Source organism: Cricetulus griseus, chromosome 6 (assembly GCF_003668045.3).
Source record: "Cricetulus griseus strain 17A/GY chromosome 6, alternate assembly CriGri-PICRH-1.0, whole genome shotgun sequence".
Lineage (NCBI taxonomy): Eukaryota > Metazoa > Chordata > Mammalia > Rodentia > Cricetidae > Cricetulus > Cricetulus griseus.
The window spans coordinates 153,863,342-153,875,679 of record NC_048599.1 but is presented as its reverse complement, the minus strand read 5'-3'; the positions used below and the strand labels follow the sequence as shown (position 1 = coordinate 153,875,679).

The 12,338-nt window shown below is 53.1% G+C and overlaps 1 protein-coding gene and 1 long non-coding RNA gene across 4 annotated transcripts; one reads left to right on the top strand and one right to left on the bottom strand.

Annotated features, from left to right (window-relative positions):
- Positions 1 to 1,207: 1,207 nt before the first annotated feature.
- On the bottom strand, positions 1,208 to 2,322 carry LOC118237948. Its single transcript, XR_004770466.1, has 2 exons — positions 1,621 to 2,322; positions 1,208 to 1,529 (listed from the first exon to the last, which is right to left on the bottom strand). It is a non-coding gene; the product is annotated as an uncharacterized LOC118237948 (long non-coding RNA).
- Positions 2,323 to 2,404: 82 nt separating this feature from the next.
- On the top strand, positions 2,405 to 11,507 carry Prmt1 (protein arginine methyltransferase 1). Of its 3 annotated transcripts, XM_027420713.2 has the most exons (11): positions 2,443 to 2,549; positions 4,778 to 4,831; positions 5,324 to 5,425; positions 6,844 to 6,999; positions 7,090 to 7,153; positions 8,114 to 8,256; positions 8,616 to 8,703; positions 8,795 to 8,910; positions 10,006 to 10,156; positions 10,666 to 10,787; positions 11,285 to 11,507. In XM_027420713.2, exons 1-11 carry the CDS (start codon positions 2,514 to 2,516, stop codon positions 11,366 to 11,368), a joined length of 1,116 nt encoding a protein of 371 aa, XP_027276514.1. In that variant the 5' UTR covers positions 2,443 to 2,513; the 3' UTR covers positions 11,369 to 11,507. The 3 variants fall into 3 exon arrangements, with proteins under 3 accessions (XP_027276515.1, XP_027276514.1, XP_035302140.1); XM_027420714.2 differs by lacking the exon at positions 4,778 to 4,831 and having other exon boundaries at positions 2,405 to 2,549; XM_035446249.1 differs by lacking the exons at positions 2,443 to 2,549; positions 4,778 to 4,831 and adding an exon at positions 5,037 to 5,139.
- The last annotated feature ends 831 nt before the right edge of the window (positions 11,508 to 12,338 follow it).

Here is a 12,338-nt window from a genome sequence, read left to right as displayed (position 1 = left end):
AGGTATAGGCCAGCCTGGTCCACAGTGCGTTCCAGGACAGCCAGAGCTGTTAACACAGAAGCCCTGTCTCCAAAAACCAAAAAATAAAAATAGTGATGTTTTGTTTGCTTTCTGAAATGAAACCTCCACCTAGCAGCGTTCTAAATATATATCCCTGACCAATCCCCTTTCCCTATCTGCGCCTCAGTTTCCTCATAGGAATCTAGATCAGGGCCTGGCAGTGGTGGCGCATGCCTTTAATCCCAGCATTTGAGAAGCAGAGGCAGGTATATCTCTGTGAGTTCGAGGGCAGTTTGGACTACACAGTGAGTTCCAGGACAGCCAGGACTGTTTCAGAGAGAGAAACCCTGTCTCTAAAAACAAAGCCGGGTGTTGGTGGCACACGCCTTTAATCCCAGCACTTGGGAGGCAGAGGCAGGCGGATCTCTTGAGTTGGAGACCAGCCTAGAGTGAGTTCCAGAACAGCCTCCAAAGTCACAGAGAAACCCTGTCTCGGGGAAAAAAAAAAAAAAAAAAACAACCAAAAAAGGGCTGGAGAGATGGCTCAGAGGTTAAGAGCACCGACTGCTCTTCCAGAGATTCAATTCCCAGCAACCACATGGTGGCTCTCAACCATCCGTTATGAGATCTGGTGCCCTCTTCTGGTGTGCAGATATACATGGAAGCAGAATGTTGTATACATAATAAATAAAATCTTTAAAAAAAAAACAAAAAAAATAAATAAAACAAAAAATCTATATTAGCAGCCATCTAATTTTGCAGATTCCTTGTGTTGCAGATTCCTTGTGTTAGGTCATTAAAATATCTTGTCAGAGTGGCTGGGTAGAAGTCAGAATGCCCTATAGTCACTAGCTGTAGATAAAATCTCTTGTCCTGAAAGAAAACCAAGTTCGATCCCTTGTACCATGAGAAATGGCATGGAAGCATAAAGGTGGCAAGAGCCGCAGGTAACTAGGGTGGAACTGTAAAGCGGGAATGGAGGTAGTTTAAGGATTGAGACATTGTCCTGGGGGTGCAGGGAGGCCCAAAAAGGCCATAGGCAGAGATGAGCTGCAGGGATTGGCAGGTGGGAGCACTAGGGCTGAAGGCCTTGGGGATTGACAAAACTGACGGAGGGAATTGGAGGGAAAAGCCCAGAGGCTATTGATATTTGGGATGAAGTAGCAGGATAGGCAGGAGTCAATCAAGAAATCATACTGAACCAGGCAATGGTAGCGCACACTTTTAATCTCAGCGCTTGGGAGGCAGAGACAGGAGGATCTCCGAGTTCCAGGACAGCCAGAGAAATTCTGTCTCGAAAAAACAAAAAGAAAAATCATACTGGCTGGAAGAAGTTTACACAAGCCTTAAATCCCAGCACTTTGGAGACAAAGGCAGGCTGTACCATGAGACTCTGCCTCACACCAGATACCTTACGTGTGCAGCAGATGGTGCAGTGCTTGCCGCTCAAGACTTGACACACGCACGCACACGCACACTAAACAGTGTTAGGAGTCGGAAGGAAGAAGGTCATCTGAGCACGAGGAGGCCTGGAGTGGAGAGGCACATTTGGGAACTTAAAGGACCCTGTGCTTGGGCCGAGTACTGGTGGGACAAAAGGTAAGAGGCAGGGGCACAAACCCAGCAATTGGCATCCATCTTCAGGCCAGGAGTAACTTTCTGCAGATCCAGGGAAACTTCCTGGAGGAGATGGAGTCCAAATTGCCGCGTGGGAGTTGGCCAAACAAAGGGAGATGGGTGTTTCATGCAAAGGACTAGGAGGCCACAGGTCTTCAGAACTCGGCACAGTCCAGTACAAGGTTATGGCTCATCGCACTGACATTCACTACGACTCCTGACAAGTTTCAGGACCCCTGATGAGAACGCCTCCACATCTACTCACAGCGACTCGGCATTTTCCCCTAGCTCGCCCACGCGCCCCAGTTCCGGAGAAGCCACCGAACGTTGATGACTGATGTTCCTGGGAGCCAATCGCTTCCGCCCAAAGCCCCGCCTACCTCCTTGTGGGCCAATGGTCCCTGTCGTTCTTGGCCAGTCTCTCGAAGGGACTGGAACAAGAGCCCTGCAACGTCACGTTTTGCTCAGCTAATTGCGGCGACGGAGAGGCGGGCCATCTTAATGATCCACAGCAGAGTCTCTCGACATCCGCTTAGCGCGGAGCCCGCCGGGAAGCTTCAAGGCGGAGCTGGCCGGAAGGAGGCGGGAAGACCTGGTGGGATATCCTCCAATCATCACATGCGCTGCCTAAGATAGACAGACAGTTGTTCCCTTCCTAGCCGACAGGAGGGGGTGGTCCTTTGAACGCTAGGAGGGGAGGGCGCCCGAATTTTGATAGACGTGCTCAGCGCCCAATTGCAGTGCGAGGCGGTTAGATTGACGGCTGCGCCAGCCATTGGAAACTTATGGCGGGGTCTCGGGGGCCGGGCGGTGGACCCTCTGGTAAAAGGCGGTCCCCGGCCGGGGGGAGAGAGAAGAAAGGGGGGGGTCTCGGAGGCCGGAGGACTCGGGTGAAGATGGCGGCAGCCGAGGCCGCGAACTGCATCATGGAGGTGAGTAGCTGGGCTCTTTAGGCCAGTGGGTAGGGGGAGGACGACGGGTTACCCACGGCCTGAACTGTGGAGACGGGGCCTTGGGTGTGCTGGGCCTCGCGGAGGTCCGCATCGGGGGATGTGTTCAATCGTGACCGGGGCGACCCCAGCTTATGGGACTCTCGGACCCCGCAGTCGAGTCGAGGGCCGTCGCACGTGGTCGCGGGCCGGGGGCGCGTCCAGCCGGGCCGCACGTGGTCGCGCAGCGTAGCGTGGGGAGGGGGGTGTGCCACTCGAGGGGCCCCGCGGGTTCCACGTGCGGGACAAAGGCCCCGCCCCCGGCCCGGTGACCTGGGCTGCACTCCGGGGGTCCTGGGGGGTGCCACCTGCGTCCTGCTGTCCGCTGGGTGGTGGACATCCGTGCACCCTCGTGGGGCCTGACCTCACTTTCCTCCACTCTGAGTTACCCCTGTGCGGTTGGGGGGGGATGGGCAGAGCCCTGTGACCTCTCTGTTAGAGGATGGTGGGGCATCTCCACCGAGGAGATCCGGATCCGGCGCCGGGCACCCCCTCGTGGTCATTATGGGCTTGTGAAAGGGGCTCTTTTTCATGGGGCGTGGCCCAAAGCCCACCCCCTCATGGAAGCGCCCTCGGGTGGATGGTCAGAGGTCGGTCTTGGGGCTGGATGGCTATGTAGGCACGCAGACCAAGGGGCCTTGACCCCCACCCGACCCCTTTTTTAGGATTCTCACCTTTGCCTAATTTCCCCCCCAAAACAGAATCAAATTCTAGCACCTGGCTTATTTGCTTACAGTTGAGTGTTTCCACCCCTGAGCTGTATTCCTCAGTCCACTTTTTACTAACTTTGATGCAAAGTGGGTCTGGCCTTGAACTCACCCTGTAGCCCAGGCTGGCCTTGAACTTGCCATCTTTGCTTAAGCCTTCCGGGTAGCTCTCGTGAAAGACTTCACTACTAGGCCTGTAAATCAGATCCTCTCCTAGTCTCAGGTTTCAAACCCTCTTCAGGAAGCCGTGTGGTGGTGCATGCCTTTAATCCCAGGACTCGGGAGGCAGAGACAGGCGGATCTTTGTGTGTTCAAGGCCCATTAGAACAAGTTCCAGGACAGGCTTCAAAGCTACACAGAGAAACCCTGTCTCAAAAAAAAAAAAAAAAAAAAAAGCCAGAAACAGAACAAACCCTCTTCAGTCAGTTGTTAACCTGCTGGTATCTGTACTACTGAAAAAGAGAGGCCCACATGGGAACTCCCCCCACTGGCTACCCGACCCCTGAGGTGGTAGATCGTGGCCTCTCTGGCCTTAGATAGCAGTCATCTATCTAATGGGATAATGATGGGATATAATCTGGTGGTACCCATACCTCTTCAAGTTCTCTGGAGAGGAAGGTCAGTTGCTGGGACACCTGCCATGGGGATCAGTTCGCCTACAGTGTCACTGAAGTGACCCTGGGCCTGGCACTTGTGGACAAAGGAAAAAGAGGGCAGTTTTCAGTGTGGGGACCAAGGTGGGGTGTGAAAGGGGGGGCTTTCGTAAGCTCACACGTGGCGGTGGGGCTCAGGCGGATTTTGGCAGAAATATTTATCGTAACAGCTTGCCCCAGCTTTCCAAGGCATATTTTGTACTCCTGGGGGGCAGCCCTCTTCCGGGGGCAGGTAAAACAAAGAGCCTTGCTCTGTGTGTTCCTTGCCCGGGTGGAGCTGGGGTGGTGTACTCACTGTGGTGTGGGGGTATGCCACATTTCTCTATTGGAATGATCTTTGGCCAGGAGACAGGATTGTGATGGGGCAGACAGGTGCCCAGCACCCATTACCTGTCAGCCCCCTCCGGTTTATTCATGGCACTTCAGCCTGGTGTGTCTGTCAGGAAATGTCACCTAATCTAGGGGGGATTAGGTAGTGAAGGGGAGCAACAGCTGAAAGTGCCCATGTGCCTTGGCAGGTATTGGGCCCTCTGGCCTAGATAGGGTAGGTATGTGTGGCCAGTTATCTGACCAGAGAGGGACAACATGGGGCGGGCCACCATCTCTTCAGCCAACAGCTGGGACAGGAGACCCCACCTTCCTTTCCCTCCCCACTTGTATCCCTTCCTTACACAACTGCAGCCACACTGCTTGCTCCTGCTTACACCACTCCCATGCCCAGGAAAAGCCAACCTGCAAAACACTCACTGCCCCAAAGGCCTTCCCCAGCCACCCCAGTAGCTAACCCTTTTTCCCTGTTACTCTCTCCTAGAATTTTGTAGCCACCTTGGCTAATGGGATGAGCCTCCAGCCGCCTCTTGAAGAAGTAAATATCCTTTTGTGAGACCCCCCCAGCCCACTTGCATATAAGCATACTTTGATATGCACCTGGCTCCTCAGGAGGTCTATTCATCCTCTTGCTTCAAACCAGTTTCCCCTGCTGTGGCCCCTAAACACATAGGACAGACCCCTTCCTGGCCCAAGCTGGCTCCCCCAGAACCATGGCTGCTTCCTTAACTCCATCTCCAGCCCTCCTCCTCTGGCTTTCAATGTGTCTGCCCTGGCTCTGCCCTCCCTTCCCTCCCTCCCCAGCTGTGGGCTGAGCTAGAGACGGGCATAGAGCCTGGAGAGATGGTAGGCGAGGCGGCTGCTCCCTGGATGGTGCTCTGGGTGGGTTCTGAAGTGGATACCGTCCCTTGGGAAGAAAGATGCCGGAGGGGGCTGTAGGGCTGTCCCATTCTGAAGAGGGGCCTTCTTGCAGGTTGAGGAACCTCTGAAGAGCCCACCTGTGACCCTTTTGCTACTCCCCCTCTTTCAGGTTTCCTGTGCTCAAGCAGAAAGCAGTGAGAAGCCCAATGCTGAGGACATGACATCCAAAGACTACTACTTTGACTCCTATGCCCACTTTGGCATCCATGAGGTGAGTGAAGACTTACCCTAAAGCCAGTACATCCTAAAGGGCTGAAAGGTTGGGCGGGGGTGAATGAATCCACATGGGCCCTGCTACCCTTCTTCCTGGGTCCACTGCCTTGGAGGTTGGTTAGCCCAGTGCTCTGCAGGCTGGCCTGCATGCTGCAGACATCAAGATGAGGTCAGGCCTTGCGGGTGTCTGGCGCCCTCTGGTGATTGGCGGTGGGAATTGGTCCACAGTTCATGCTGCACTTGTTTTTCCCCAACCCTTTTGATGGAGGAGACACAGGGTTCAGTCAACTGAAATGGCATTCTAAGGAATCCTCATCTATTCCTCGGGCCTTCCCCTCCCCCAGACAGGGTTTCTCTGTGGCTTTGGAGGCTGTCCTGGAACTAGCTTTTGTAGACCAGACAGGTCTCGAACTCACAGAGATCTGCCTGCCTCTGCCTCCCAAGTTCTGGGATTAAAGGCGTGCGCCACCACCGCCCGGCTCCTCGGGCCTTTAAAACATGCCTCCTCTTGGAATGTGGCTAAGTTGTCTAGAATGTGCTAGATACTGGCCTTTATCCTTAGCATCATAAAGCGGGGCGGGGGGGAACACTGGAAAATATGCATAAAACAAAATCAAACTTTTAGGGGTCTTGGGACATTACCTCACTTATAAAGGTCTTGCCATGCAAGCATGAGTTGCAGAGTTCAATCCCCAAACCCACTTACAAAGGCAGACATAGGACTGGCAAGATGGTTCTGTGGTCGTACCAAGTGCTTGCTACACAAGCCTGATGGCCTAAACTTGAATCTTGGAATTCAGACTAGATGGAGAACATTGTCCTGTGGCCTCCATATTCTGCATGCCCAATAAGTTTTAGAATACCAAGCATAGTAGAGTGTGCTTGTATACTCTCAGCTCTGGGGGTAGGGGCAGAGGCATGCTGTTCCTGGGGTTCACTGGAAGGCCAACCTAACCTAATTGTTAAGCTAGCAGTTCTCAGACCATGCCAAAAAAGAAGGCAGCTGGAGCCTGAAAGGTGACAAAGAGTTGACCTCTTACACGTACTATGCAACCTCCTTGCTGCTCACCTGTATCTGCTCCCTCTTTGTGTTAACTTGTCTAACTAAGTCTGCCTTAACTTTTGCTCCCCCTACCTGGGTTTCCCAAATAGCTAAGGTGACAGGCCAATACCATCATGCCTTTTGGTGTTCTAGGCTGGCTTTAAACCCAGGATCTTCCTGCCTCAGCCTCCTGATTCATCCCTGGGTCTTGGGTGGCACTGATAAAACCTGGCCAGTATGAGTGTTCCTCTAAATAGGAGCTTGATGAAGGGAAAGAAACTGAGGGGTCTAAACACTAACCTTCCTCACCATCAGTATGGTGGTGGTCCAGGCCTTATGTGTCCCTCATTCTGGTCCTCTGTCTTCATGCCCAGGAGATGCTGAAGGATGAGGTGCGTACCCTTACATACCGCAACTCCATGTTTCACAATCGGCACCTCTTCAAAGACAAGGTGGTGTTGGATGTGGGTTCAGGCACTGGCATCCTCTGCATGTTTGCAGCCAAGGCAGGGGCCCGCAAGGTCATTGGGGTGAGTCTCTCAGAAAGGGGCATGCTAGGGGTTGGGCTGGATGGTGGGAGACCAAGGATTGGACTCAACCCTTCTTTCTTCCTGCCCTAGATTGAGTGTTCGAGCATATCTGATTATGCAGTGAAGATTGTTAAAGCCAACAAGTTAGACCACGGTGAGAAGTAGGGGAAGGAAGGGCTGTGGAGGAACACTGCAGCCTGCTTCTGGGATGCCTCAGTGAAGAGTTAGAGACCACAATGGGCAGTTAGTGGCTCCTTTGTGTTTGGGGTTGCTGGGGGTGCCAGGGTCTATTGGCCCTGGTGCTTTAGGGTTTGGGGTCTGTTTGGGGAGTGTTCAGGATTGAACTTAGGCCTTCCCACATGCAAGGCGAGAGCTGTGCTACCCGACCACTCCCCTCAGTTGTCACATTTGGGGCCTGTCAAGAGCTCTGCCTCAGCAGGCCACTCTGACCATGACTGGCACTGCCTTCCTGAGAATCCCACATGGCACTGTTGGGTATGCAAGTGACACTTGCCAAGAGTCTGCAACTCTGCATTTTCCCACCTGAGGGTTGGACACCTGGCTCCTTTATTTAAAGGCCTTGTTCATATACTCAAATGTACACATTTATTTAAGCCTGTCTGTTGGAGGCCTTAATTTACCTTAGACATTTACCTCTGGCACATGTCATTTCACACCGAACTAGTTTTTGATGTGGTTAAATGTTGTTGTTTTTTTTTTGTTTTTTTTTTTGTGTGTGTGTGTGTGTGTGTGTGTGAGGGGGGGGGGAGGTTGTTAGGGGTGGAAGCCCAGATCTGGGCTTTTAGGAGAGCCACTCCCAGCCCCACAAATGAGTCATGAGGCTGCTGCTGCTGCTGCACCTCTGTGGCTTGAGCTGGGTCCAGTTTTATAGCCCTTTAATTCTAGCACTTGGGATGCTGAGGAGGCAGATTTCTGGGTTTGAGGCCAGTCTGGTCTATATAGTAAGTTCCAGGTCAGCCAGAGCTGACCCTTTTTCAGAGCTGAGACCCTTTTTCAAGAGAGAGGGAGGGATGCTGCTGAACCAGTGTTGTGTGGGGTGTCTGGAGCCAGCCGTGCCGGTCCCCTGACTGGCACGTCATTCCTGTGGCTGCAGTGGTGACCATCATCAAGGGCAAGGTGGAGGAGGTGGAGCTGCCTGTGGACAAGGTTGACATCATCATCAGCGAGTGGATGGGCTACTGCCTCTTCTACGAGTCCATGCTCAACACCGTGCTGCATGCCCGCGACAAGTGGCTGGTGAGCCACAGGGTCCCCACAGGGCAGAGCACGGCCTCCTGAGGGGAGGGGACCAAAGGAGTGGCAGACAGGAGCGACCTTGAGAAGTCGGTGGAAGTCTTGCATCAGAAGTGGGGCTGCTGTAGCAGCAGCCAGGAGATGACAGACAGGGCCTGGAGGCCTCTGTACAGATGGGGTGGGGTGTCTTTCCCTTTGGAGTGTTTCCAGGGTCCTGAGAACTGTAGGACAGTCTAGGCTTGAGTGCGACGAGGGTTAGACATAGAAAACTAAGGGGTCGCTGTGGAGGGTGATAGCCAGGGAGCACAGTGGGTCTGCTCAGGTAGTGTTAGGCTCTTGCTCTCACCTAATTCCTCCCTCAGGCACCCGATGGGCTCATCTTTCCAGACCGGGCTACCCTTTATGTGACAGCCATTGAGGACCGACAGTATAAAGACTACAAGATCCACTGTGAGCTGGGGCTGTATGGGGTAGTGAGGACAGAGTGGGTGGTGAATGCATGACCTGGATCCACGGCTCATCTGTCCCTGTCTGTACCCAGGGTGGGAGAATGTATATGGTTTTGATATGTCCTGCATCAAAGACGTGGCCATCAAAGAGCCCTTGGTGGACGTGGTGGATCCGAAGCAGCTGGTCACTAATGCCTGCCTCATAAAGGTAACTAACTCACAGGGTCAGGGTTCCAGGCCCCTGAGCTACTACCTATCCATTAGAGACCTAGGGAAGACGGCTGACTCACATCTGACGTGTGAGCGCCATGCCTGGTGCCGAGTTCCAGGAAAGATAGCAAGGACAAGGCAGGTTGAGTTCACTAAAGCAGAAACAGCCCCAGACAGGCGACTGCTAGAAGCAGGCTGGGATGTGAGGTAGCCAGCCCCTGCTTGGTGTTCAGGGTGCAAGGAGCTCTGATGCCCCTTGAGAGCTCAGCTGTGGACAGACAGAGCTGGTGGACTGGGGGAGCTGCTGGGGTTCCGTACTGGGGTTTTGGTTGTTTGTGATCTGAGGATCAAGAGTTGGGACTGGAGAGATGGGTAACTCAGTGGTTAAAAGCATTTGCTGCTCATTCAGAGTCTATCAGGCGGTTCTCTGTCCTGTTTGTAAATCCCAATTCCAGGATTGAACATCCTGTAGCCTCAGTGGCCATATGCATGGATATAGCTCCATAAATCAGGCAGGCACTCGCACACACATGCATAACTATACATTAAAATGTGAGGGGGGGGTTGTTTGTTTTGGTTTTTAGAGACAGGGTTTCTCTGTAGCTTTGGATCCTGCCCTGGAACTCTGGAGACCAGGCTGATCTTGAACTCACAGAGATCCACCTGCCTCTGCCTCCTGAGAGCTGGGATTAAAGGCGTGCGCCACCATGGCCCAGCTAATATATGTGTTTTAATATATGTGTTTTGTCCCATGTGTGTTGTGCCTGTTGCCTGTGGCTAGAAGAGGACATCAGATCTGGAACTGGAGTTAAAGGCAGTTGGGAGCTGCCAAGTATGTGCTAGGATTTGAACCCAGGTTCTCTGGAAGAGTAGCCAGTAGTGCTCTCAACCACTGAGCCATCTCTAGCAGCCATAAATAAATCTTTTTTTAAAAAAAAAATAATTTTTTTTTGAGGGCTAAACATGGAGACTGTTTCAGAAATGGGTGGAGTTTACTGGGTGTCTATTTGCTGTGATAGGAGTGGGCTTTATCAAGTGGGCAGTAGTTCTCAGGTGGGGGATGGGCTCTGAGCACTGGCTTGCCAATTTGCAGGAGGTGGACATTTATACAGTCAAGGTAGAGGACCTGACCTTCACCTCCCCCTTCTGCCTACAAGTGAAGAGGAATGACTACGTGCACGCATTGGTGGCCTACTTCAACATCGAGTTCACCCGATGCCACAAGAGGACCGGCTTTTCCACCAGTGAGGGCTGGGTGGGGCTGGGCCAGGGCCAGGGCCAGGGCCAAAAGGACGTCATTGAAGTTTCTGTGTGTTGAAAAGCAGAGGATGAACCTTTGGGGCTTATGGCTGTCATAGAGCTACTTACTTGGGAACTAGGGCAGAAAGCTGTCAAGATTAAGGCCAACCTGTACAAACAAGTTGGGTGATACCCTATCTCAGAAAAGACAGTTGGAAATAGAGCATTAGAGCCCCTGCCTGGAATTAATTCCCAGTGAGGGGCTGTGGTACCCTGGCCTTGGGTTCCACCACTAGTTCTGTTAGGATCAAGGGTGAATATGGGGCACTGAGAACCTGTTCCAACTTCCAGCCTGGCTCTGCTGTCAGGGGTTGAGTGACTGAGTCGGATCCAGGTGTAGCTACTTAAACACAGGCAGAGTGCTGGTAGTGATCTTGTGGGGCTGCTGGCTGTTCAGAGTATAGCATGGGCAACACCCAGGCAAAGGCTGGGATTGACGGTGCCCACCTTTCAGGTCCTGAGTCCCCATACACACACTGGAAGCAGACTGTGTTCTACATGGAGGACTACCTCACAGTGAAGACTGGCGAGGAGATCTTTGGCACCATTGGCATGAGGCCCAACGCCAAAAACAATGTGAGGCTTGCAGGGGAGGAAACATGATGTGTGGGGGTGTGCAGAAAACAGTGCTAAGCAGGAGGGTTGGCTTGGGTGGTAATAGGAAGTCCCAGCATGGCTGCTGGGTTCGGTGATAATCATCAGTGCCCTCTGTCAAAGATGGAGCCACTGAAGTCAGAAAGTGAGGTGATGTTGGCAATACCAGTAGCCCAGCCTTGTTCCATGGGTGGAAGGAGTTTAGGGAAGTTTGGAGTGGGGCTAGAGACAGTAATGGCACTCTGGTAGAGTAAAAGAATAGCACTTGCTGACAGGTAGTGTCCCCCCCTTGATGCAGAAACTGTCCTAGACTGTGGCTGGGCTCTGGTGGTGACTTGGAAACAGTGGGGTGAAGGTGGCCTATTCTGTGGTCACTGAGTCAGGGTGCGGGGTATGGAGAGGCTAGCATAAGTTGCTAGTACACTTCACCCTTGGCTTGATGCCATTCCTAAGCCCTATCTGCCACCTTTTCCCTTTAGCGCGACTTGGACTTCACCATCGACCTGGACTTCAAGGGCCAGCTATGTGAGCTCTCTTGCTCCACTGACTACCGGATGCGCTGAGGCGCTGCCAGGCTGACCACCTGCAGAAGGGGCTCGGGATGGGCTTGGGGGATGGGAGGGTACATCGTGACTGTGTTTTTCATAACTTATGTTTTTATATGGTTGCGTTTGCGCCAATAAATCCTCAGCTGACCGTTCACTTCTTGCCCTGGGGACTAGGGTGACTGGGTAGCTTGTCACTTCCTGGGGAACTTCCATTGTAGTTGGGGCTAGGATTCCTGGCTGTACCCACTCTGGATTCCCATAATTCCCTTTTCACCCGTCCCAGACGCAGCCTTCAGCCTCCCTGCCTGCACTTGGGGTACCTCCTTCCTCCCTGGAGCTGAGGTTGAGGGCAGTCCTCAGCAGAACCACCTTCCCCTGGCTTCCAGTCTGCCTCTCCAGCCCAGAGCCTGCCCTCCATGTCCTCCCCTTCCTGTGCTGTTTTTAAGTGGGCTGGTTCACCCTCGTGCCCTCAGGAGTAAGGAGACCAGTGTCCTGACCCACTAGTGTCTTAATGGAAGCTGGGTAACCCTGGGCTGGGAACAGGCAGGAATTGAATCTGCATCCTATGTGGCATGGCCAAATGGGGCTGGGTAGCCAAAGCCAAAGCTCACTTAGCAGGCCTGGGCTTTAGAATGCCCTTGGGAAGGAGATGAGCAGTCTGGCTGGCTTCCTGCTTGTGCCTACTGCTCTGGTTCTTCAGCCACACTTGGTTCCTGGGTCCTGCTATTTCAAGCCCTGGAGCTCCTCTGGTTTTGGCTCTGCTCCAAGGAGTACCCTGCTAGAGGAAAGGAGTTCCCTAGGACCTCCACAGCGCCCCACCTGCAGCAAAGAGGCTTGGGCAGCACCTTTCTTGCTGGGTAACTGGGTTTGTCCTGGGGTAGACCCAAGAGCCCACCAGATCCATTGTGGACAGTATGAGCATCCAGCGTGGAATAAAGCCTCACTAACGTGTGTCTTGTGCCTGCCGTCCCTCTGTCTAGCTTGA